At 44.5% G+C, this 27,775-nt stretch overlaps 1 protein-coding gene across 1 annotated transcript; it reads right to left on the minus strand.

Annotated features, from left to right (window-relative positions):
- Positions 1–27,586, minus strand: LOC310839223 (uncharacterized protein). Its single transcript, XM_083727788.1, has 6 exons — positions 27,534–27,586; positions 24,969–25,190; positions 18,291–18,505; positions 6,397–6,524; positions 4,505–4,651; positions 1–772 (listed from the first exon to the last, which is right to left on the minus strand). Exons 2-6 carry the CDS (start codon positions 25,157–25,159, stop codon positions 458–460), a joined length of 996 nt encoding a protein of 331 aa, XP_083583914.1. The 5' UTR covers positions 25,160–25,190; positions 27,534–27,586; the 3' UTR covers positions 1–457.
- Between the last annotated feature and the right edge of the window lie 189 nt (positions 27,587–27,775).

A 27,775-nucleotide genomic window follows, 5' to 3' on the forward strand; every position in this document is an offset into this window, starting at 1 on the left:
TTCTTCACAAATTAAATTGCTTTTAATATTTCCCAAGTCTGTAATTCAAAAATAAAACATATTAGTTAGCATTTATATCCTCAACACCCACCCTACACTCTTCAGTTTTGTATCCCTCCTGGACAACATCCACAAGTGCCGAATTCAGACTATAAGGTGTACTTTGCACCCTTAGAGAAACATCCTTGCTTTACCCTGGTAGCTCATGCAACAGATTAAAATGGTTTCAGTTTTGCCCACCAAAGAGGCCCATGGTACTTTCTTTAATGGAACATTTAGATTTCTCCCCCTCCACTGGTGATTCGATATATACAGATATTCTTTCCCTGCAATGTTCATGTACCAAAGAAGTGCTTGGCTTCAGAGTGTCTGAACATTTGTGGTCTGTACCAGATACCAAGACCAGAACACTAGGGCATGCTTTGATGGAATCCATGTCAGCAGCCTTAAGAAGTTATTAAAACTTTCCCCACTTTAGTGATGCAGATGCAATTACAGCAGGAACCGAGGGAAGACGGCAACCTGAAATCTTCTTGTTTTCAGAGAGGCGAGATCTTGAAGCTTTAACCAAGGGAGGCAGCTTAGGCTTTTTGGTTTGATCCGGTGGTTTCTTCCTGTCACTTGCCTTGGGCTCTTCTGCAGACACTTCATCCAGCTCAGGGAATGTCAGCTGCATGGACTTTAAGTCAGACTCTGAGGTGCAAACGATTCCCTTGCTCACCATCCGTGCAGTCATGGGTAAGTTGCTGGGCAAGGTGAAAGTCTCCATCTCCTACAAAGGATTGCAGAGGCCATATTTGAAGGGAGGAACGTGATGGAGGACATAGCATGATCAATGCGTATAGAGTGCAAATCCCTATTCTGAGCTGCTTACAGCCAGTTAGGGTCAGAGTAGACGTTATGCTAATTCCATGAATGCAATTTAATGTGCAGTTAAAAGCCTGATCTTTCCTTGAAATAGAAATAGCAGCTTTGGAGTGGTGTTCCTTTTTGGGGGGATTGTCATGGACAATACAGCTATCAATGGCTACTGGCCATGATGTCTATGCTCTGCCTTCATGGTTCTTGAATACCAGTTGATGGAAACCACAGAAGGGGAGAGTGCTCTTGGGCTCAGGTTCTGCCTGCAGGCTTCCTGTGGGTATCTGATTAGCCACTGAGAGAACAGGATGCTGAATTAGATAGGCCATAGGACTGATCCAACAGGACTATTTATGCTCTTATGCTAGTGGTCCCCACCCCCCAGTCTCACTAGCCCCTTGGTCTATACTCTAAAGGCTGCTCAGACTTCTCTGGGGCTGCTATTTGCATAGCAAAAAAGGGAGGAAAGCACACATTATTTGCACCCAGGTGATTACTATGGCCCTATCTGCACTATCCATTAAAAGCATCATCATACTGTTTTAGCCAGTGATGGATTCACCCAAGGAATCCAGGGGATTTGAGTTTGTTAAGGCTGCTGATAGTTGTTAGCAGATCCCTATTCCCCACCACAGAACTAAAATTCCCAGAGTTTCCTTGGAAGCAGGGGTTAATTGTTATACCACTCTGGGAACTGTAGCTCTGAGAGGGAGCAAGGGTCTTCTAACAGCCTGCTGTTCCCAAGATTCTTTGTGGGCAGCCACAAGTGTTTTAAGTGGCATGATCCTGCTTTAATTTATAGTGCAGGTATCTAGTTTAGCTCTTGGTTGGGGAACATCTAGAAAAGCATATATATATATATATATATATATAACCAACACGTACTTCATCCACAATGGACAAAGATACAAACAGATAGAAGGAGCACCTATGGGATCACCCCTCTCACCGGTCATCGCAAACCTGTACATGGAACACTTTGAAACCAATGCTTTAGACAAGTCAGAACACAAACCCAAACTTTGGCTCAGATATGTTGACGACACCTTTGTAATTTGGCCACACGGGAAGGAAAAACTGGATAGCTTCCTCACACATCTCAACAACTTACACCCCAAAATACAATTCACTATGGAAATAGAAGCCAACAACCAACTTCCCTTCCTTGACGTCCTAATCTACAAAAAACCTGATGGCTCCCTAGGACACACTATCTACCAGAAAAAAACACACACCAACCGCTACTTACATGCACAATCACACCACCACCCTGCACAAATAAACTCCGTAGCCAAGACTCTCATCTCCAGAACCAAACGCCTGGCTGACAAAGACCACTTGACAACTGAGTTACAGAATCTCTCAAATGTGTTAATTGCCAATGGATACCAGCAAAACAGGATTACGAAGCTAATCCAAAAGGAAACACCCCCCAAAAACCAAGACACAGAAGAAAACAATGGCATGGCCCTCCTTCCTTATATCAAGGGCACTACAGATAAAATTAGCAAAATCCTCCATAAACACAATATCAAAACAGCCTTTTGCACCAACCAAAAAATAACCAATATCCTCAGAAACCCCAAGGATAAAATCCAGTTGGAAAACCAAGGGATCTATGAAATACCCTGCAAAGTCTGCCCAGCCACGTACATTGGACAAACAAACAGACGAATAAATGCACGTATCGCAGAACACAAGAATGCCGTCAAAAAAGAAGAAAAAACTTCCTCTCTTTTCCAACACATGAAAGAAACAGGACACGAAATTAATTTTGCAGATTCCAAATTGCTCTTTAACACGGAACATCACCACAAGAGAATAATCATGGAAGCCATCGAGATAGAGAAACACCCTCACAACATGAACAAGCGTGACGACACATCCCGCTTGCCAGACATCTGGAAATTAGCCCTCCCCACAAAAACTGACACCAGATCCAGAGGCACACAGAACGCCAACACCAATCAACCACACCAGACCCAAACCCAGACCCTCTCCACAGATGAATTACTGACACCATCCAGTAGCCAATCCATGGTGGCACCTCCGGATGCTGCACCCCCCTGCAATCCCTACACAGATCTGGCTGACACAAGCCACAAAACCACAGCTCGCCCCTATACACGAAGCCAAGCCAAAGCACAACTAAGTGCAATACAGCCATCTTCTCAGGAAAACTCTTCACAAAGTTCAAGAGGTCAAGACACAAAGACTTTAGCAACTAATCCACACCTAATGACCCACCTAAGTGGTACTCAGGATATCACTCAAGAAATCACTCAAGGTATCTCTCAAGTAATTAAGGAACAAAAGAAGAAAAGGCACACTAGCCTGGGAACTTCCTCTCTGCCCAGAACATTGGAGGCTAGACACCACACCCCCTCTACAGTATTTATAGGAACTCAAACATTGAGATCCCGCTCTGTTCCAGTAACAAGAAGCCGAAAGCACCAGCCTGAAGATGACGAGTGAGACCTCGTCGAAACGTCGCCTAGACACCCCAACTTTTACACGGGAAGACACCCGAGGACACCAAAACCTGCATTCCTGTACCCGTGAAAATCTACGAAAGCAAATATATATATATATATATATATGGAAGAGAAGAGAAAGGGTGTGTTTGAAGTCAAATGCATTTTTACCATCTGTTTCCATGCAGAACTGTTGGCTCACTCCTGCAGAAGACCGGCCTACTTGTGTAAGCATGGTACATAACCATGGAGCTGCAAACTCACAACTCCTGTGCACAGGGAGGAGGGGATCAGAATTTTCTCTTTTACAGAACTGGAGATGCCATTTTGTTTGAGTATGCAGATTCAGTATTATTGCTCCGTTCACACAGCTAGGCTGCTTACGTGAACTGTAAATTGTCTGATCACAGCCGACGGTGGGAAGCAACTCTCTTTTTCTTCCTTTCTTTTTATTTAATTTATTTAACATAATTATTACAAAATATAAGCAAAATATCGCAAATGCATACATATGTATTTCAGATAAGCACACATATATAAAAAAAGAAGAAAAGGGGGAAAAAGAAGAAAAGAAAAAATAAGAAAAAATAAAGAGAAACAAAGAAGAAGAAAAGTTGGAAGAATTTCTTCCAAATTTATTCTACAAATATCTCAGTATGAAAATAATAATAAAATTTAATTGATTGACTTCCATTGCTTACACTGCACTTCCTATATACATTTTAAGCAAGATTGTATCTGTTATTCTGTATTTTTCCCATACAATCTCACACAAATATTCCAATCAACAAATTTTCTAAATCTTTCATAAATCTATCAAACTGCCATTCTGAGAGCACTAACTCAAAGTCGCAGTGAAATCAACGTGGCTTGGCATTTCATGTGGCTGGGCTGTAGTGCCATAAAGCAACAGGATTAAAGTAAGAGGGCTGGAAGAGGGGAAGGAGAACTACATTTTTATGAGGGGCCTGACACAGAACTCTTGCTCTGGGCCAAGCTTCTAGCCTAAGTGATGTCTGCCACGCAGATAGGCACACTTGCTTTAGTAATAGCCTAACATGCTAACATGTCAACTCAAGAAACAGCTGTAAAAGGCCAACAAAGGACTAGAGGCAAGCCTGTCAGAAAAGCAGGTAAGCCAAGGGGCTCTAGAAGCATGTGTTACATACCGTAGTTGCCAGTGCATGGAAAGGTGAACAGCCTGCCCCGAACCGGTTGACTTTGTGGGGATTGATTTCTCCAAACAGATGTCGGCGGACTGTCCTCCTAGCTATTCTTTGCAGGAATTCTTCTTCCAGATTGTGTTTGAAAAAGCTCTGGTGTCAAAATTGGACAAGGAAAGAAAGAAAGAAAGAAAGAAAGAAAGAAAGAAAGAAAGAAAGACGCATGAGCTGTCATATCTGTCAGTCGGAGGCAGAGTGAGGCCTGGTTCACAAATATAGCAAGAAGGAGCTGGCAAAGTCCGGAGGATTGTATCGCTTCAGGTGGCGCTCATCCCACGTTAAAAAAACACACACCACAGAACAAGCTGCACACCAGCAAGAATGGTTATAGCTTTTCTGTGCTAATATTCTTCTTAAGGGGAGATGTTTGATTGTTGTTGTTTAAAAAACAACACAAATCATGGGGGGCAGGGCAGGGCAAGGGGTATACCTGCCCCCTTGGAATCCTAAATGCATTTATTTATTTTAATGCACGCGTGCATACACACACACACACACACACCTAGCTGGTCAACAAGAGATTTAGAGTGAACCTTGAGATCACCCCTACTAATATTATCTGCATTTTTCTGGGCCAGTAGGCAGATGTGAATGCTGCTGGTTCTGATCTAGTGAGGCTGCTTCCAAAGAGGTTTCAAGATTTGGAAACCCTAGAAATACAGCTGTAATATAAACAGAGGAGTTGTGGTGTCATTTTGTGATCAGGAGAAGAGCTTGGAAGTGCTGATGGAGGGATTCAGGCTATGGCAAAGCAGGACTTCTCCAAAATGGCTGCAAGTGAGTTGTGACGCTCCTTTGATCCATCTTAGAGAGCGAGTCTCGTAGTATTTCTTAGAAATGCTTACATTTTCTTTCCAAGCTCTTAAAATATGAGGCAGGTAGAGGAGGTAGGAGGCAGTGGAGGTATAGTATAGTTTTGTAGCTGAAGGTTCTAGCTTCCAATAGCAAGGCAATAACATTGCCTGGGCTCTCCTCTCCTCCTTCCAATCACATTGCTTTCAAAGGGCAGAACAGAACAAGTCTTCATTCCTCCTAACTCCTCAGTCCCATAACCACAGCACCTATCTATCTGAGATTCTGCAGGTTACTTACCCAAGGACAAGTCTAGGCTTTTAGTCCATTTCCATACAAATGCCCCCCCTCACAATGTGTGGGATGGGGAGAGTGAAACTACTTGCAGAAAAACCATTGACTCCCTTTGTACAGCTCCCTGCCCCCCCCATCTGTCAGAAATTTGGTAGGCTTCACCTCCTCAGAAGGGGCTATATGCCTGCAAGTTTCATCCACTGCTATCCAAAAGTAAAAATGAGATACTATTTATTCATCTCCCTATGTTGGTTAATGGGGGAGAGGGACATACAAAACCTCACATTTCCAAAGTGAGGTTCTACTTTTGACTCAAACTGAAGATACCCAAAGCAATATGAGATGAAGTGGCCTCGTTTTTCAAGTGCTGAAGCAGACTCTGAACGAAACATTATCTTTTCTGCACATCCCGGTATATTATGCACAGCAACGCCATATCACAATTGGCTTTTAAGGTTTCTTTCACTTTCAAAAGAGGATTCAGGAGGGGGAGTGGCACTCAAGAAACCCAAACCCCAAACCTCACTTTGGCACATGGATTGATATGTGCAGTTCTCTGGATCAAAGCTGGCTTACTCTCGGTAAAATGTCATTATCACGTGGAGCCCCTTTGATTAACCAGTGCTTACATGAGAAGCCCTTAACCTTGACCTGAATTCTAACCTACACAGGGGAAGGAGGGGTGTGCGTGTGTGAGTCAGATCAGGATCAGAGACAGCAGGAAGAGCGAATGCTATCGTCAGTGCTGTTACCTCATGCTTCCTTTGCCCTAGGATGCTGCTTAGCGGGGGTGTTTTCAGTCGGCTTTGCGCCGTGTCCTCTGAAGGAGCCTGATTGGGAGACGCTTGTCGAGGACGGTCAATTCTAGGTAGCTGAGGCTCTGAGGAAAGAAAGCAGCCTGGGATGTAGTAGGAGGCGCACAATATATTTTGCTACTACTGTGGCATCAAGCTTTGATAAGCGAGTCTGTTTATGGACATCGGTTTATTGTAAACGGCTTACAGGTCTTTTATTATAAGCACCACAACCCCAGAGTCGGTCACGACTGAACCTAATGGTCAGGGGTCCCTTTACCTTTACCTTATATAACTTTTATTAAAATCAATCAGGCAAGCAAGCAGCTCTGGGGAGGGGGGAGAAGCTCCTATACCAAGCAACTCATGGCTGCCTTCTTTACCCTTCAAGCCTCTAAGCCTGTACTCACAACTGCCCCTTGCTCTCCTCCTGAGTTAGTGGCAGGAGTGGGCTCTCAATGTGTTTAGTTATGATGGTGCCTGCTCATCACACTCTGATGCTCTTACTGCCTGGGTTTGGATAAAGTGTCTTTCCCCCGGCGTCTGTGCTTGGGCTCCTTGTAATATTGGTGTGTGTTTGTGCGTGCGCGCATGGAAAAAGAACATCTTCAATTTGGCGAGAAAATCAGGAATGTCAGAGCTAGTTAGGAACAAGCAAACCTGGGGAAAGGCAAGGATGCTCATGTTGGTGGTGGGGGGCTTGTAGGACCTGCACACCTACTTGTGTCCCACCTGCTCCCCCTAAATAAGTCAGAAGTGTCCAGCAGAAAGATTTGCCCAGCGTCCTCACAAAGATATTGACCACATATCTTGGGGAAGGGCCATAGCTGAATGGGAGGGCATCAGTCTTGCCTGCAGAAGGTCACTGGTTCATTTCCCAGCAACTCCAGATAGGGCTGAGAGACAACGCCATCTGAAATCCTGTCAATGTTGACAAGACTGAGCTAGAGGGACAATGGTCAGATTCAGCAGAGGGCAGCTTCCTATATTTTTATATTGTTGGTGGAAATAGGATGCATAAAGCACTAAAGCAGTTATCAAAAAGGCCCAGAGACTTTAGTTCTTCAAGGCAGATAAAGTTCTACCCAATGTTACCTGGCTGGCACTAAACAGTGGAATGCAGCTCACAGCAGCACATTCTGTGGCTTATGAAGAAACACACAAAACAAAACAAAAAATCACACATCTTATTATATTGATTAATCTTTCTGACCGCTGTGAAACATTCCTCATGCCAGTTGTCATGTTGACTTTGGGGACATCATTATATTTGCTGCAGGTGGGAAATTATTCGCCAGTCTCTGCATGTGTTAATATTGATTCAAGCTGTTACCAGCCTAATTAAGGAAAGGAAATATCATCTGTGTCCAGCATTTGGAGATGTTCAGCTTGGCAAATTCAAGACCCCCCTTTTCTGTATTCACTGCAAATGATGGGCACTCTCTTGTGTCTAGTGTCCATCATCTGTATATTGCCCTTCACTTCTGTGAACTGGCATTAACTTACAGTTGAGTTCAGGGATATTTTTTTCTTCACCTTGTCCTTTACCCCCAATTTGTCCTCCCAATTAGAGCCTGAGAAATGTCCCAGTCAGGTGTTCTTGTTCTGCATCCTGGATCTATAAATATTGTTTGCTAAGCGGTGGCACTGAAACTTATTTGGGAAAGTGATTTGAAATATTAATTTCAGTAACTCAACACTCCTGTGAGCTGATACTGAGTCAGCTCTTAATTTTGGGTGAGCCTGGTAGGGGATTGCTTTAATCTAAAGATCTGGTGAGGTTTTGCCATTGCTGCCTTTCCCCTGACTTACACTTACTAGTCAGTGGTGGGCATAAGGACTCTTCAGTAGGAGTCATATAGTCCCCATGATTCTCAGTAGCTCTTGGCAGCACATAGGGTCTAGCAGAGTCTCCAGCTGTGAGCCCCTCACTGCAGCAAGATAAAGACAGTTCAGGAAAAGGGAGAGGGTGCTGTTGGCAGAAGATTTGGTGTGGGGAGGTTTATAGACCCCATGATGCTTCAGATAACACCATCAGGAACATGGTGGACCTGAACTTTAGCCTGGCACATCATTCGATCTACTGAAAACAATTTATCTTGGAAATTGTTTTAGTTAGTTAATCCATTCCAAATCAGTCTGGGAAGAACTCGCCCATTACTGCTTGACAGCAAAGGAGCTGACACACCCCACATGCTTTCACGGGATACAAGCAGAATGCCTGTGAGACAATGGAAGCAAATAGTCTACCAACAATAGCTTTAAACTCATGCATAATTCCCCTAATTTTCTCGACTCGTTCCAGGCATACCAATTAGTTGGGAGATAAGATAGCGTGCCTGGCTGAGTTATTGACAAGGTCACAAAGATCTCAGTGCAGGCGATCTGAAGATGCTGCAGGTATATCCATGTTTACCTCCATCAGTGCCTGGTGGCAGTAATTGGCTGGATGAGGTCTATAAGCCAATAAGCTGAAGTTGAATCCTGATGAGATGGTGGTGCTGTTGGTGGGCTATTCGTGAGTCTGGGGAGTCTGGGGAGACAACCTGTTCTGGAAGGACTCAAACTGCCCCCGAAGGAGCAGGTATGTAGCTTAGGTATGCACTCTTGGATCCAGCTTTGCCACTTGTGGCCGGTGCGTCTCCCTTACTGTGAGCTTCAAGTGACAAATTTTATCAAATGTTATGCAATAAATTCCATTATTCCAAATCATGAAGAGGGGCAAACTCAAGACCTGCCCATCACTTTTGATCATCTAATGTTTATTGGATGGATTCCCCCCCCCCAAATTGATTTTTGAATACTGAATTTATTGTTATTCACGTTTTTACTGTATTTTATGCTATTTTTAGTTGCATCAATTGAGTGTTTTAAATTTGTTGTTAGCCGCCCTGAGCCCAGTTTTCTGAATCGGGAAGGGCAAGGGCATAAATAACAATTTATTATTTTCTTTAAAACACACACACAACAAAAGGTGCTTGGGGTGGGTGCTAGAGAACGAATCCCCTCCTCCTCCCTCAAGCAACAAACCCCCCTGCCGGTAACTTTGTACAACAGCAGGAAGCGGAGAAATAATTATTTTTCCCCTTGGCCCCCTCCCACTGGTGCTGCAGTAAGTTTAAAAATCCAGACCCACCCTCGTCACTTAGCAAGGTAACAGCAGCATGGGGAAGAAGGGGGGAATTCTTCTGCACCCTGGGAACATCCCCACGCCCCTCCTTTGAAGTTACACTGGATTTCCAAGGCTTCCCATGTGCTGCAAAGCACACCCTGTGGTGATCCTTTCACCTTCTGGATCAGAGATGGAAAGGATCAGCACCAGGCAGGCTTTGCAAGACATGGGCACCTTTGGAATTCCAGCAGAGCTTCAAAAGATGGGAGCAGAGGTGCTTGTAAAACTCACCCGGCGCCGATTCCCTTCAACACAGATCAGCACAGGGTGGGTTTTTCAGGCCTCCTTGCACCCCTTGTACATGTGCTTCTTTCACATGTTTGCTGCTTGCAGCAGGTCTGATTTTCATGCAGTTGTTTACTTGTTGGTTATACTTCCATACCGCCGCTTATACTTTCAAAAAGCTTCTGATAAAAGCCGCTCATTCTGAGTAAGCTTAGCAGACATGGGATAAGAAGACAAGTCCTCTTATGGATCAGAAAGCAGTGAAAGAACAGGAAGCAGAGAGGAGGGATAAAGGGACAGTTTTCACCTCGGAGGGGTATAAGATGCAGGGTCTGCTAGGGAACTGTTTTGGGTTTGTAACTCATTGTTAGGAGAAATGTGTATGTGGGGTGGGTGGGTAATCTGGATTATACCCTGTGCCCTTTCTAAACCTGTCATCCTGTGTGCATGACAGAGAGAAGCAGCCAAACCAGTTCCTTTGTGAAGGTGATGACTTTGGCTGGCAAGTTAAATACCGCAGTTTACATATCCAAAGAAGTTGCTCTGTGCCGTAGAACAAATGGGTGGCCATTCCTCACCCTGCTGCTACACAGGAGAACAATAGGCAGAGTTGTGTGTGAGTGAGCTGGAAGCAGGTTGGAAACTGGAGACAAAGAGACACGTTTGCTCTGTGCAGTTTGCAATGGCTTATCGGGAAACAAATATCAGAGGCATGGTGCCTAGCCTGATTAAACTGTCGATCCAGTGTGTGGCTGCTTTGAAAAAGCCAAATTCCATGCTAGGGAACATTAGGAAAAGGGGATTGAAATTAAAACTGCAGATATCACAATGCAACCATACTTGGAATACTGTATGCACTTGCGGTCACTGCATAATAATAATAATAATAATAATAATAATAATAATAATATCGCAGTTGTAGGAAAGGGCAACCAAAATAATCAAGGGATCGGAGCAGCTCTCCTGTGAAGAAAGGTTGCAATATATGAGGCTTTTTTTTACTTCAGAAAAAAAGCAAGTAAAATGAAAATGCTACTGTTTATAATTACGCATGCAATGTACAAAAACACTCTCTCCTAACAATAGAATCTGGGGCCATCCAGCAAAGATGAACGTTGAAAGATTCAGGACAAAGTAAGTACTTATTCACATTAAACTTCCTAGTAAAATTATGGGATTCTCTACCAAAAGATGTAATTAATGATATCCACCAGCTTGGATGGCTTTAAAATGGCATTAGACAAATTTATGCTATCTGTAATGCTAATCATGATGATTATGTACTTATCAGAAGTGGTATGTCTCTCTGTAGCAGTTGATGGAGATCAAGAGGGGGGAAGAATACTGTTGTGTTCATGTAGTACTTCCAGGCTTCTTGCGGGCACCTGCTTGGCCACTGTGAGAATAGGATGCTGGAGTAGATGGGCCTGTGGTCCGACAATGCCTTCCTTGTCCTTGCCGTAATGGGCCCATGACTATTCAAGGATGCTCAGCAAATATATTCTGTTCCAAGAGGAATGAGCATTTTTACAACATTCAGGTTGTTTTCTCAGAGAAAAGCAGATGCAGGTGATTGACGGCGAAAGATAGACTGAGTGTCAATAGATTAATCATGTTATGATTTGTGTGAAAGACAGGCAGCGGCTGATCTCCAAGGCGATGTTTGAAGATGGGATTTTGAAAGAGAAAATTATGCAGTGTATCTATTTGAACAAGGGAATTAGATATCCCCCCCTTTTTCATTTCTCATTTCAGATGCTTCTGATATGAAATGAGTTTGAAACAATGGGCTATGCAGAGGTAACACCCTCCCACCCGTCTAGACTTCATAAACCAACAGTTCACAACACTCTTCATTTAATATCTGCCATGATATTTTTCACTGTTTCCTCTGAATAGCAGCTGAGAACGCCTGCTTTTTGCTAAAGTGTCAATTGAGATAACGTCCTAGTTCCTGTCACGTTTGGCAGTTTGTTTCGTTAAGCCATTGAACTTACAAGGAGTAAGTAACATTCACTTGCAAAACTACATACGGTTTCGGATGGGGGTCAGGAATCAGGCTTCATTTACCATAAGCAGAGACATAGGCTTGGTTCAGATGTAACAGGAAACCAAGGTTTCCCATTACCACAAATGGGTCTGCACAAGCCTCAGATTTGCATGCTCCATCATCTTTTACAGCTGGGGGGGGGGGGGAGATTGTAGGCTTTCATTTCCAGTTTTAAACAAAAACACAGTTGCCAGTGGTGAAAACTGTACTTTGTTGAGTTGAGCAAACCACTGTTCTGTGAGCTTGGACAACACAGGAAACTGTGTCTTGTTTAAAACTGGCAGAACAAACTTTCACACTCCTCATCACAGCTGCTCCTGCAGGCCGGATTAAGAAGTACTGCATAGATGTTGCAGTAGAGGTCATTTTGTTGGTGTCTCATTACAGAATTAGATCAACTAGCTTTCTAGATTGTGGCCAGGCAACATCCCTTTCACACTATTGGCTCCAATGAGCAGGGGAAGCACTCTTATAGGGTGTACTTTCTCTCAGTTGTGGGAGGCAGCTATTGAGTTTGCCTTGGCAAGTGGGGGAAGGTGGAAGAAGAGCCAACAGGCAGCCCAAGTTCTAACTGCAAAGTGAAGACTGGGGGGGAACATAAACCCATTACATGGGAGTCGGCGGCCTTGTCTGACTACCTTTCATGGAGAGACAAGACAGCTGCTGGAGAGTCATCACAGGCTCCCCTTTCAAGCCTGACAAATAAGAACAGGCAGTTTTCTTGAATTGTATTTCTCCATCCTCAGCTTTCCTGGAGGCTGAGGAGCTTCACTTTATAATATGAGAGACTCACAGGCCTTTGCAATTGTTTCGAGTTACAAAACAGTAATGTTTAATTACTTATTTGCATCTCTTTATATAAGTACAGTGGTACCTCGGGTTAAGAACTTAATTCGTTATGGAGGTCCGTTCTTAACCTGAAACTGTTCTTAACCTGACGTACCACTTTAGCTAATGGGGCCTCCCGCTGCTGCCACCCCGCCGCCACACAATTTCTGTTCTCATCTCGAAGCAAAGTTCTTAACCCGAGGTACTATTTCTGGGTTAGCGGAGTCTGTAACCTGAAGCGTCTGTAACCTGAAGTGTCTGTAACCTGAGGTACCACTGTATTTATAGTCCACCCTCATAAGATATCAGGGCAGAGGTGTTGCAACCCTCCGTTCACTACAACCTGGTAAACAACAAACATCTCAGCTGGTTTATCATGACAAAAAACCTTGAGGTTACACATTTCATAAATTACCCACTGCCTGCCACTTATATATCTTTTCCAGTTTCTAAAGTATATGTTAAGGGATTCTTGACTCTGCGAAGCTGTTTATATACTTAAGTGAGTTTGGATTTCCGTACGCACTGAGGCCAGTTGTTTTGGGCTGAGTTCCTTCTCTTAATTGTTATCCTTTCACCACAGCGGGTTTTGCATTGATGCCCACAAAGTAAAATGCTTAAGCTTCCCCACCCTAACTGGTCCAGCCCCAGGACAGAGAGCTAACAGCAGGCGGCCTGCAAAATGATCTAAATAGCTGCATAAAATAAAGTTAGGGCTGACAGACTGAAAGGGGTGGTCAGGGCAAACTTGGATTTGATCAAATCTTACATACCTTAATGTTCAGTTTGCTTATGCACATCCAAGGCTTAAGGTCAGACAAGAGCTGACACCAGAGATGTGTGACTAGAATCTTTCACAGGCCAATTTCTGCTACTACTACTACTACTACTAATTAGCAGCCCCAAGTGGCTGCCTTGAAGATGACACACACAGAGAGCAAGCCTTTTCTCTTTCTCACTTTAAAAAATCCGAATAGCCTTCCTGCTGAAACTGCATCTTAATTGCAGAGCAGAAAAAGTAGAGAATATCTCCTCCCCTTGGTGCTAGTAATAGCAGTATGGGCATGATGTTTTATTTGGCCCCAATTTTTATTTTTAACGAGAACGATAATTGTATAAAAGTAAAATAAACCAACAGATATAAGAAACTCCTCTCACAACACTTTCTCCCACTGATGGTTCTCTTCGGAAAAACAAACAAAAAACACACACACAAACCCAGGCTTAAAAGCTAGCCGCTTTTTTGTTTTCATGAAAGTAGGAAGAAATGACCGACTTCTAACTTTCAAGAACACTAAGCATTGCAAAAACAACAAAGAATATTTTTGTCTGAATGCTTTTAAATCATTTCCTTTGCAAAAAAAACAACACCACCCCAAATGTTGAGGAGCAGCAGCCTCTCTTCCCAATTTTCCAGTAATAGCCTCCGGACTTGAATTAAGTGTAGTTGCCCAGGACTACAGCCTCTCTTGGCTGAGAAGGCAGAAGAATCTCCAGATAACAGTGTCTTGAACTGCACAGTGCAAAGGAGGGGCATAGCATAGCTTTTCCTCCCTGTTAAACAGCTGGCACAGACTTTGCCATTCACTGTTGAGATAAGGCCTGCTATATAGCCATCCAAATAGCCGTGTGGATGCAGTACTAATCTGTGTTTTAACACACACGTTCACAAAGGTGTTTAAATATAGAAAGACAGGTGACTCATAGCCCCAGAAAACAGTATTCAAGGCAATCTGTGCCAGTAGTGATGTATGGAAGTGAGAGCTGGACCATAAGGAAGGCTGATCGCCGAAGAATTGATGCTTTTGAATTATGGTCTGGAGGAGACTCTTGAGAGTCCCATGGACTGCAAGAAGATCAAACCTATCCATTCTTAAGGAAATCAGCCATGAGTGCTCACTGGAAGGACAGATCTTGAAGCTGAGGCTCCAATACTTTGGCCACCTCATGAGAAGAAAAGACTCCCTGGAAAAGACCCTAATGTTGGGAAAGATGGGGGGCACAAGGAGAAGGGGACGACAGAGGACGAGATGGTTGGATAGTGTTCTTGAAGCTACCAGCATGAGTTTGACCAAACTGCGGGAGGCAGTAGAAGACAGGAGTGCCTGGTGTGCTCTGGTCCATGGGGTCACGAAGAGTCAGACATGACTAAACAACAACAAAGTGCCAATGTTTCATTAGGCGGAAGGTGGATAGAGGAACTTGGCTTCTGCTTTTATGTAAAGGCATGGAAATCGGTTGGGGTTTTTTAAAGGCTTTTCTCTCCGTTGCCTAGCACTGAGATGGTGCTTTAAAATGCTTGGGATGGCAGATAAGCGGTGACTTTAAGACTGGCCAATAGCAGGAGACTCACAAGGGAGGAATGTTTTGGCCTAGCGGGCCCCCACAAACTCTTTATTTGTATTTACAATGGCAGTTTCTCCCCATGTACTACATTCATTGCGCTTACAAGTTTAAAGCTGCTGCATTGCCTCTTGGGAATGGGGGAAAGCATACTTCCACGTTAATCAAGTGAGCTCCCCTATTTGAACTGCTCACTCCATGTCAATCATCCGTGGCAACCGTCCTTCCTTCCTCTTCCCTATTCTCACCAAGATCTCTCTGAACTCAGTTCCCCTCACACTAAGAACTCCACCTGTTCACGCTGAGCACTGGCTATACTAGTAGCAAGAACATTATGACCTAGTGAGAGCATTTCAAGAATGCACTCGGCACTGTTCACGGTCCTCATTATGGCCCCATATGCACCATACATTCAAAGCATTTCATACTGCTTTTTAAACAGCCATGGCTTCACACCAAGAATCGCGGGAACTATAGTTTCTTAAGGGTGCGAAAAGTTGTTTAGAGACCCCAATTCCCCCTGCAGAGCTACAATTCCCAGAGTGGTTGAATAGTCAATCCCTCTTCCCAGGGAACTCTGGAAATTGTAGCTCTCTGCAACCTGAACAAATCAGAGCTCTTCGTGGAGGGCGGACCATGAACTGTTTAAAGTGGTATAATGCTGCTTTAAATGTACAGTGCAAATGTGGCCTTATTAGTTATAATTTGTGGGAGCACAAAGACCAAGAAAGGCAAGCTGTGTGATCAGGAGGCACATGAGATACTAGTTAGGACTAGAGAAGAGGAGATGCATGTTATGGTCAGAGCCTACTGCCTGTAACAATTCTTAATTAAGAAAAATAATAAGTATTTTTAAAGATTTTGTACAGCATCCTCTCCATCAGCCCATTAAATGATTAAGAATAGGATGCAGGGAGTGGTGACTTAACTAGGACAACTAGAAACACTCACATGTGTTTATGCGAATCCGTGTAACTCATTTACACATTCTCTCAGGAAGGGGCTTGCAAGCATTTGAGAATTGCAGAGCTCCCTGTCTGGATAATGGCTAGGAGCTGAGTTTATTGCAAGTAGGTATATCCTTCCTCTGCATTCCCCAGGTAATTTCACCAGGCAGTGTTCCTTTATTCCTTGGTATGTGTTTAATTATATTGCTCGTATGTGCCCAGAGGAATTTGGCAGCATGCATAAAGGAGAAAAATCATTTTGTGTGTGTGTGTGTGTGTGTGTGTGTGTGTGTGTGTGTGTATTATTTATTATGATTATTAGCGGGATTTTCATACTGCATGGCCATGGAGGCTTATATGAAATTCATATTCCAGAGACTGCATTGTACAAAACGAACCCAAACACCTCCTTTTCTACAGCTGTGCATTCCTTGCAGTGTGGTCCCTGTCTGTTTCTTAGCAATATGTCAGGCCTTTGCAATCTATTGAATAGCTTGGCAGTTGCACGAGGCTGTCTGCCTGTTAGAACCATCTGTTGCTAACTCCATCCTGGTGTGAAATCCTACCGTTTCATATGTCTAATATTTCAGATATTTGCCTGCTGGCTGCCACGAGAGTTCTGAATGAACAAGGACTTGCGATCTGGACGGAGACTCTGAATTCCTTTCTCTCAAAGGCTTTGGGAACTGTGACTTCCTGGGTTGTTGTTGTTTTTTAAAAAAACTATGCCAGCAGACTGTTCTCTGGTGGAACAAACTGAACTGGGAGCTGGCTGGTTTTTTCTATTATTATTATTTGTGCCTAAGACAATTTTCCTTCTGGAATTTGATTAGCTTGTCTGCATGTCGTGGAGACTGTGTGTTATGGAGAGTTACTGCTGAAAGCAGCAGCTCCTTCACCATCTTCTCTCCCCTTCATTTGTATCGGCCCGTGCCATTGGCTGCTTACCGGGGACAGGGAGACTCAAGGCATGATGATGCCATGGTGCATGTTTTGTAGTGCTACATGGGAAATGGAAACTGAGGGCTCACCCACACTTATATTTGCCCCACATTTCTAAGCGAAGGTCCATAGAACCACAGAATTGAGTTGGAAGGGACTACGAGGATCATCTAGTCCAGGGTTCTCCAAACTCGGCCCTCCAGCTGTTTTGGGACTACAATCCCCATCATTCCTGACCACTGGTCCTGCTAGCTAGGGATGATGGGAGTTGTAGTCCAAAATCAGCTGTAGACCCAAGTTTGGGAAACCCTGATCTGGTCCAACCGCCTGCAATGCAGGAATCATTTTGCCCAACGTGGGACTTGAACCCACAACCCTGAGATTAAGAGTCTCATGCTCTACTAATTGTCTGGGTGCTTTTTCTCTTTTGCCCAGGCATCAGTGTGGTGTAGTGGTTAAGAGCGGTAGTCTCATAATCTAGTGAACCAGGTTCGCTTCCCCGCTCCTCCACCTGCAGCTGCTGCGTGACCTTGGGCCAGTCACACTTCTCTGAAGTCTCTCAGCCCCACTCACCTCACAGAGTGTTTGTTGTGGGGGAGGAAGGGAAAGGAGAATGTTAGCCGCTTTGAGACTCCTTCGGGTAGTGATAAAGCAGGATATCAAATCCAAACTCTTCTTCGTCTTCTTCTTTCCCTGTGAAAACTTGCTCTTTACTGCTGGGTCAGAGAAAACGACAATATTGCAAAAACCTCCTGAATTGCCATTTGTTCTGATTCAGCATTAAAGAGTGGGTTTTCCCAAAGAAAACCCTGTTGGGGCAGGGAGGTGGGCTGGACATCTCTCCATGCAATGGGCAACAGAGGAGGAATCTTTCATACCTGATAACAAAAGTGTGGAGGTCGGGTATGAGTGATCCCTCTTTCTCTCATAGAATTGTAGAGTTGGAAGGGACCTTGCCTTTCTGCATGTTACTATAACAGCTGCAAGCAGAGCTCCTGTTTCTCTGTCCCAGCTCCTGCCAACCTAGCAGTTCGAAAGCACGCCAGTGCAAGTAGATAAATAGGTACCGCTGCAGCAGGAAGCTAAACAGTGTTTCTGTGTGCTCTGGCACTTAGCACAGTGTTCCGTGTGCCAGAAGCAATTTAATCATGCTGGCCACATGACCCAGAAAGCTGTCTGTGGACAAACGCCGGCTCCCTCAGCCAGAAAAGCGAGATGAGTGCCACAACCCCATAGTCGCTTTTGACTGGACTTAACCACCCAGGGGTCCTTTACTATTCTCCTACAGTAGCTATACATGCCAGTTCTGTGAGGAAGTTTCTAGGCACTACAAGCTCTTGCTTACCTGGCTCCTGCTGCCCCTTGGCCTCCAGTTTGCTGTCCTTTGCCGCATCCCCACTGCTGCTCCCATGCTGTGCTGGCTCAAGGGTATCTTGCTCTGTACTTTTGAGAGGTTCATTTACACTGAAGAGTTGTCCCTCCTCAAGGATCGGCAGTGTGGCAAAAGCCCTTTTCTTTTTATTCTCTTTTCTCTCGCCTCGGATGTGACTCCATGGGATTCTAATCCAAAGGCGGTAGGGATTTAATGTGTTTTACACACACACACACACACACACACACACGGACGTGGGTGGTGCTGTGGTCTAAACCATAGAGCCTAGGGCTTGCCAATCAGAAGGTTGGCGGTTCGAATTCCCTGCGACGGGGTGAGCTCCCATTGCTCGGTCCCTGCTCCTGCCCACCTAGCAGTTCGAAAGCACGTCAAGCGTAAGTATATAAATAGGTACTGCTCTGGCGGGAAGGTAAACGGTGTTTCCGTGTGCTGCTCTGTTTCACCAGAAACGGCTTTGTCATGCTGGCCACATGACCCGGAAGCTGTCTGCGGACAAACGCTGGCTCCCTCGGCCTATAGAGTGAGAAGAGTGCTGCAACCCCAGAGTCGTCCACGACGGGACCTAATGGTCAGGGGTCCCTTTACCTTTACACACACTATATGTGTGAAATAAACACACACACGCACACACACACATATGCTTATATGCTTATATCCCATTTCATGTAAACAAACAAACAAACAAAATATTGTTTACTTAAACGTCTACATTTTGTATTTACGGTTGCTTTGCCATTTACAAAGAACACATCTCATGCAGTCATTCAAAAGATTAATGAAAGCCAACACGGAACACGAGCTGAGAGAATGTTTAACCGAAATATAAATAAAATAAGCAATTTAAAAATAACAGCATATTAAAAAAAAGTGTGTGTTAAGTATGTACGACTCACTTGCAAGTAGTGTTGTCAGGTACCCTTGTAGAGATTTCGTACAAGTACTATACCTGGTGTTCCTTAACGAAGAGACGCTTAATGGTGGCCAGTTATCAGTGGCGTAGCGTGGGGGGTGCAGGGGGGGCCAGCCGCACCGGGCGCAACATCTGGGGATTAGGGTTAGGGGGCGCAAACCCACGGGTTAGGGGGCGCAAATCCACGGGTTAGGGGGCGCAAATTACTTGCCTTGCCCCGGGTGCTGACAACCCACGCTACGCCACTGCCAGTTATTATTCACCAGGTGGACGGTTGGGCTGTGTTTATGCCCCTGCCCCTGTATTGCGGAGCCACAAGGACCAAGTGGGTATGTCATAGAGTGCATTCACAGTGTATCAGAGAGATGGAGGTTCATGCATGGAAGCACAGATCTGGAGGGCATAAGCAGAGCCCTGCTGGATCAGAACAAAGGCCTATCTGGTCCAGCAGCCTCTTCTCACAGTGGCCAACCAGATGCCTGTGGAAAACCTGCAAGCAGGACCTTAGCACAAGAGCACTCTTCCTTACTTGCAAATCCCAAGAGGCTAAGGTGAGTTTGCATTTCAACTAAACAGCAATTTCTGATGTTTCCCCTTCTCCAGCCCCCCTCTCATTTCAATGCTGTCATCAGCACTGTACACACACTTCTATAAATAACTACTACATAATAATTGCTTTCTAAAAAAATTAAGTTCAGATTTTGGAGCATAGCAAATAAGGATCCTATGTACATATGGAACATACCCAGCTACACCTACTGTCATAGTATAAAAGTGTCACACTGCGTGTGTGTGTGTGTGTGTGTGTGTGTGTGTGTTTAACAAATTCATTTATCCCCCACAGCCCAGACTTGAAAATGAGGAAGGCTGCAGAAGAAATAGCTTTCACGTTATAACTAATTGCAGTTGTTTTCAGTGTAAAATATTCTGCAGGGAGAAGCTTGTGGGCCAGTTGATAAATGCACTGGACTTCGGAGACTTGAGATCAAACCCCAGTTCAATTACAGAGTCACTTGATAACTTTGGACAAGTCACGATTTTTCAGCCTCAATTATCAACCCATTAAATGGGAATAACAATGGGCAACCTTATGAGGCGTGTTATAGAGAAGTCATACAGGGGCATATGGAACATTGGGATTTATAATGATCATAAATTTAAACAGACCGCTCTTCAGGCTAGAGGAACGCTGGGATCTCTGCAGCATGAAATGTTAGCTAGATTACATGTGCAGTTGTCAGGTAGGTGACATGTTAGGTGACACTTTAGATAGATGGTGTGCAAATCCAATACACCTCCTGCTTTACAGAAATGCTTCAAGGTTCTCCAGTGCTTGGAGGAGGCTTTGAAATGATGGATACCTGAGGTGTGTGTGAATACATCTCCATCTCTTTCAGTGTCCACAGACAGCAGTCGCAAGAAGGCCTGATCCAGATTGGGACCACAGCACTACACAAGCAGCCGGGGGCAGGGGGAGAGATGCTAACTCTTTTCCTCACATCACTTAACCAATAAAAAATTCATTTCAAGCTATTTGCCTTGCTGTAGAGCAAACCACACACAGCAGCACGTAGGCTATGCCTTTATATTTTCCAATGCAGGCAATAGCAGCATCAGGGGCAGGGTTTTCATTGGCATATGACACAGGGGCAGCAGCGGGGCAGAGGGCTGCACAGTTACTGGCCTCCTGGACATGGGCATTGCTGCAGGGGTGAGGTCAGGTGCACTGGCAAGAGTCCCCAACCTTACCACTGCCCTGCCTTGCTCTCTCTGTGCAAGCAGAAGCAGCACAGCTGTCAAGAGGGTGGCTCAGTGGTTCTGCCCCACCATATGCATCACTAGGGGAGAAATTTAAACCAACAGGCAGTGCCGCCGCCACTACCACCCTGGACTAGATGTAAGAAAGAAGGCAGGCGGGCAGCGTTCAAAATTCGGCAGGCACATTTTGCACCTGGCTATCAGCCACTTCTCCTGCCAACCTAGCAGTTCGAAAGAACGTCAAAGTGCAAGTAGATAAATAGGTACCACTCTGGCGGGAAGGTAAACGGTGTTTCCGTGCGCTGCTCTAGTTCTCCAGAAGCAGCTTAGTCATGCTGGCCACGTGACCCGGAAGCTGTACGCCGGCTCCCTCGGCCAATAAAGCGAGATGAGCGCCACAACCCCAGAGTCGGCCATGACTGGACCTAATGGTCAGGGGTCCCTTTACCCTTACCTATCAGCCACTTGCGTCCAAGTGAAGATGCCCTGGTGTCAGGATGCCACCTGATGTCTCCACCATCTGGAGGTGCATGCCTGGGGATCATTGGATCTTGACTTTTTCACGCACTAACAACACATCCTCTAGAATTCTATCCATGATATTTTATCTGCACAACCAGAACGAATTCCAGGAACCCAAAAGCCGTACAGTGGTACCTCGGGTTAAGTACTTAATTTGTTCCAGAGGTACCTCGGGTTAAGTACTTAATTTGTTCCAGAGGTCCATTCTTAACCTGAAATTGTTCTTAACCTGAGGTACAACTTTAGCTAATGGGGCCTCCCACTGCTGCCGTGCCGCCGGAGCACGATTTCTGTTCTCATCCTGAAGCAAAGTTCTTAACCGAGGTACTATTTCTGGGTTAGCAGAGTCTGTAACCTGAAGCGTATGTAACCTAAAGCGTATGTAACCCAAGGTACCACTGTAGTGAAAAATGCAACTTTCGAGCCATCTGGCCCCCAAATGGCAACTAGATGTTCTGTTTTGGCGACCGTAAACCCATTTGGTGCCTAGCTTATATATCTTGAGTATCTCACACTGCAGGCAGGTGGGGGCCGCTTGGGGGCAGACCAGTGGGGCAGTGCCCCGTTTGTCCTCATGGAGTAGCCTCCACTGGTTTGAGGTCACTTAAATCCTCTTCAGAAATGTGTGCATCAGTTAGGAGCATAAATAATAACCTCTCTTGAAGTGCAGAGCCTACGTGACTTGGCAAGGTTCACCCACAGATAAAACTATGCTACAGGACATGCAGTTAAGAGGGAAATGCCAGGGTAGTAAGATCACCGTACCACTATGTGTCTGCTTTTCTTATTCCTGGGAAGCCCTCCAGTGCTTTTCTTGAGCAAAATGGCAGAGAGAGCAACGCGTTTAAATGCCATTTTGGAACAAGAACTTGGGGAGGGGAAGCACTGCAGGGTCATTTTGCACATAAAAGCAACCCCAAAACAACTGCCTTGGGAGCAGGAGGTCTGTGGGATCCCTGGCTAGGCTGTGCTCTTGAGGTAGTGCTGTAAATTTGCTTTCTGCAAGGTTGCCAGCTTGGAAGCACTCTCACTGTCACAGAAATCTCCTCAGCTGCTGCACGTGGAGTTCCAGGTCCCACAGTCAGCAGCACGTTCAGAGCCGAAATGCAAGTTTACAAAAGGTTGAGAATTTTTCAGATTTTGCTGTTTGGGATTTGTTGAATCCCCTTGACCTCAAGGTTCATCACTTAAATGTCAGGATCAAAATCTCACCGCAGAACGCAGAACACCTCTTTGTGCGTAAACAACCCACAGTTAGATATAGAACATTGTCTCAGTGTTTGTTTGTTTTTTAAAAAATATATATCTATGAGCTGTGCAGTTAGTACCCAACTTTATATGTGTTTTTTAAATGTTTTTTATATAAATAAAAAAACCTTAATGCTGTGCTGTCTGCCTACTGAGCCCACGGAAAAAGCTCCATTTGTTTCTTGTGGGCACAGCATGCATGGTACAACACATGCTTGACCTGCTTTCCTGAACAAAGAATTTACACAACCTGGTTGGTAACAGTGGCGGACTTTGGGCTGCCCAGTGTGGCTGAACCAGTCAAGCTATCCTAAAACGGCCTCTTTTAGTGGCAACATTAACTTGAAAACCTGATGATTTTCAAAAGTTGTGCTATAAAATTTGCCAATGGCTTTGGTAACAGCGTAGTCTATTTTCATATATCCTGTACAACCATTATAGGCAATGCAGTGTTTTGTGGCCCCTTCAGTGGGAGGTCGTTTCGGCTGAAACGCAAAGGATTTCACCTCACAGTTTGCTATTCCCCTGCGTACACAGCAGGGGTCAGCAAACTTTTTCAGCAGGGTGCCGATCGACTGTCCCTCAGACCATGTGGTGGGCCGGACTATATTTTGGAGAGGGAAAAATGAACGAATTCCTATGCCCCACAAATAACCCAGAGATGCATTTTAAATAAAAGGACACATTCTACTCATGTAAAAACACGCTGATTCCCGGACCGGATTTAGAAGGCAACTGGGCCGGATCTGGCCCCGGGCCCTAGTTTGCATACCCATGGTACACTGCATACATTTAAAACACATTTCCCCCTCAAAGAATCTCTGGAATTATAGTTACTCAAGGGTGCTGGGAACTGTAGCTTTGTGAAGGGTAAACTATCCCAGGATTCTTGTGATGGGAAGTGGGGCTGTGCTTTAAATATATGGTGTGTATTCAACTCTTCCTTGCAGGAAAGATGGACCCATAAGGGTTTTGTTTTGTCCCTTGTTGGATGTACCTCCCTCTTATCTCCATGCTAGGGAGAACATGTGGAGGAGTAACAGCAGCAAACCTTTGGGGAAATGGGGCCTCCTAGGGGGGGAAAGGGGGGAAAACTTCATGGATTCCTCTATGTCTCTGAATGAAAATCATATTTGTATTTCTGTTCATGGACTTAATTCAAACTTCCCAGAGCACATTTGTTGGCACCGTTTCCTTAAACTGACCTTTTCCTTTGTAAACATATGGAGCCGATTTTCCCTTGATGCAACTGAGTTTGCGAGAAAGAACACAAAGGACTTAGAACGATAGGGCTCCATTTGTTGACACTGCGGGTGTACACACAGCCTCGGTTGTTTTCATAGAGAGGACACCCTCTCAAAATGATAAACCAGGCACCTTATGAAACCTGGGTCAAACCTTTGGCTCAATAAAGAAGTCTGAATCATGTCAGCTCTATAAAGCATTTTGATAGCCTGCCTGGGTCAAATTAATTTTGTATATTGATTTTGCCCCTAGTTATGTAGGTTAGTACATTATTTGTTCTCTTTAAAAGGATATCCTATGGCCTTAATGAATATATTCTTTACATAAATGCTTTATAAAAATAATAATCACAGGGTCTGCAAATATGTATTGATTCAACATATTCTTTATCATCTCCAGAGCAGTTCTTCAAGACACTTGAACAAAGTGAAAGGGTTTGCAGCTGAAACGTGGTTTGCGTACATGCTAATATGGATACACAAGTGTGCATAACATTTGTGTAACGTTTGTAGGCATTTGGGGCACAGTGGAGGGCAGAATACGTTGATTCCATACCTGCAGGATTTCTCTACAGCACTGTTCTTCAGTCTTAAATCCTTAGATATTGTTGGACTACAACTCCCAGCTCCCCCAACCAGTTTAGCCAATAGTCATGGGTGATGGGAACTGGAGTGCAACATCTGGGAAGCCAAGATGGAAGAATGCTGTTCTACAGGATTCTGCCAGGATACCACAGACATTGCGACAGACATGTTCAGGCATTTGACTGAACACATGAATATCCAGTCCATGATTGAGGACCAGCCCTGCCCCATAACATTCCCAGGTGGGAAGACAGCTATTTAGATCCTTCTGCTCAACACACCTCTACAGAGTGGAAGGAATGTGAAGTGATATGGACACACCGCAAGAGAAGTTGATTGAAACTGTAGCAAAGGAAAAGTTACCTGGAATGGGCATATATTGATGGTTTTTTCAGGCTCCATCTCTTTGGATGGGCAGGGCCCTGCACCAATTTTCCTTCTGGGGTCCAGAGCCTGGCGTTTCTGTCAGAGGAGCTGTGGAGGATGACGGATCCTGAACCAAACATGAGGTCTTCAGTGCTCATCACTGCGATGGACTCTCCAGGAACCAGCATGAAAATGGCGTCACCAGTATTTGCTAGGGAGCTGAGCAACAGGAGACAGAGACAGATATTCTGTAGAACACCTCCTCTCACCCCTCTCTTTCTCCCTCCTCTGATCACGAATAGAGACTTTGCATTCTGTCCTCTTTTCCTGATGGTTGATTGGGATATATGAATCAGGCTTCTCCCACCTGCTGAGCTTGTCTGCCCGGGATGATTTGCTCTTATTTCACTTACAAGTGAAGTCGTTTATTTTTATAAGAACTTCTAACTATGAACATTGTTACTGTTCCCATGCTATATTTAAACTGTAGCTTAATTGGTCAGACATTTAGTATTGTTGTGGTTGTTTTTAGCTGTTTTAAGCATGCTATGGGGGATGTGGGTGGCGCTGTGGTTTAAACCACTGAGCCTCTTGGGCTTGCCGATCAGAAGGTTGGCGGTTCAATCCCCGCAATGGGGTGAGCTCCCGTTGCTCAGTCCCAGCTCCTGCCAACCTATCAGTTCGAAAGCGCAAGTAGATAAATAGGTACCGCTCTGGCGGGAAGGTAAATGGTGTTTCCGTGCACTGCTCTGGTGTTGGTGTTCCATTGTGCCAGAAGCAGCTTAGTCATGCTGGCCACATGACCTGGAAAAACTGTCTGTGGACAAACGCCGGCTCCCTTGGCCCATAAAGCGAGATGAGTGTCGCAACCCCAGAGTTGTCTGCAACTGGACAGGAGTCCCTTACCTTTACCTTTTAAGTATGCTATTGATTTACTTGAGTTGCTTTATTTATTTACCTATTTATTAATAGAAGCGGTTCATAATTTTCTGTAATAAAAATCATATCTAGAAATCCCGTTATTTGTTTATTTATGGTCATGTAGATTCTTCAACTTAACCCATCTTAAATGATGGCAATCATGCAACAATACTTTCAAGTAAAACCCAAATATATATATTTAGATAACCCAATGACTTGGGTTCAGGCTGCCTAAATGATTGCCTCCTTCCATATAATCTTTCCCATATCCTAAAATGTGATGGAGAGGCCCTTAGGAACACCTTATGCCTTTGGCCCTAGGCAATACAAGTTTGACCTGTGCTGAAAAATTTCAGTGCTGGAAAGGTTGCTACCAGCTGTACTGGATGAGGCATCTATGTGTTTACATATTAGACATATGTAAGGCGATGGCAGCATCAGCTGGTGAATGACAGGTGAAATTCAAGTTGCCTTTGCATTCCAGTCATATTCATTTCATACTATACACCCTGTGTCCAAACAGGGTCCTATAAATAGGAACACGAACACAAAAAGCTTATAAGACTTTCTAAGAAATTATTATTATTATTATTATTATTATTATTATTATTATTATTATTATTATTTTATACCCCACCCATCTGGCTAGGTTTCCCCAGTGGCTCTCAACAGAATGTTAAAAACACGATTAAACATAAAACATTGACAACTTCCCTAAAAACAGGGCTGCCTTCAGATGTCTTCTAAAAGTCAAGATAGTTTTCTTGACATCTGATGGGAGGGTGTTCCACAGGGTGGGCGCCACTACCGAGAAAGCCCTCTGCAAGGTTCCCCGCAACCTCACTTCTTGCAGGGGGTGGGGGACTGCCAGAAGGCCCTGGGTGCTGGACCTCAGTGTCTGGGCTGAATGATGGGGGTGGAGACACTCCTTCAGGTATACTGGTGTCATTGTCTATTTGGTTTAGTTTTGGTTATACTGATTGGCAGTGGCACTTCAGAGTTTCAAACATTTCCAGCCCTACCTGGAGATGCTGGGAATAAAACCTGGGATGTGGATATGTTGTTAAATGGAGGAGCTTTGTGACCCATGGAGTAGAGATACAGACTTAGCATCTTACAGTGGGCAAGAGCAAAGAGAACTAAACATGGAGCACCTTTGGAAAAGTACTGCCTGTCATGGTGGTTGGCTGTGAAATCTTCCAAATGCAACTACTGATTGGGTTTCGTTTACAACACCTTGAAGACACCTCATCCTAAAAGATTCAAAGCTGTAAGCCGATTGCAGCACCTACCTTCAGCCCGTGACAGAAAATGGTTGCCCAATCCTGTGCTAGGCCTTTGGTCTCCCAAGTTTAATTTTAAAACTATATTTATTTTTGAGGGAGAGAGGGAGGGAGGGATAAATACTGTTCCTCTTTCCTTCCTTCCATCCTGTATTTCTTCTGTTTCTCACAGGATCTATTGATTTTGAAAACCAGGTATTTAGCCCAAGTGTCATTGAGCCTATTTCTTACCAGACCTTTTTGGGGGGAGATGGTTAGATTCAGTTCAAAATCTCTGTGGCAGTAAGCAAGGTGATATGACGGCTAATCAATAGCCCTCAGTGTCTTATGGAAATATCTGGAAATCTTTCCTTCTTACTCGTATGGATTTGCGACTCTGAACCAACTGCCGCTTCCTGGAATGCTAAAGCAGACCACTTACCAGAACCTTCCAGAATCTTTTGTTCAAGCTTCTGTGATGCAGCCTGCTATCAAACTGCTCATACGTTTTTCTGTATACATTATATATTCTACTACAGTGGCTGAAAAATGTTGCGTTCATTCATTCCCACACTGGTATTGTGAAGTTCCCATGAGTGCGTTCCCAACTTTCTCAGTGTC

This window comes from Podarcis gaigeae (assembly GCF_964106915.1).
Source record: "Podarcis gaigeae genome assembly, chromosome: 2".
Taxonomy (NCBI): Eukaryota; Metazoa; Chordata; class Lepidosauria; order Squamata; family Lacertidae; genus Podarcis; species Podarcis gaigeae.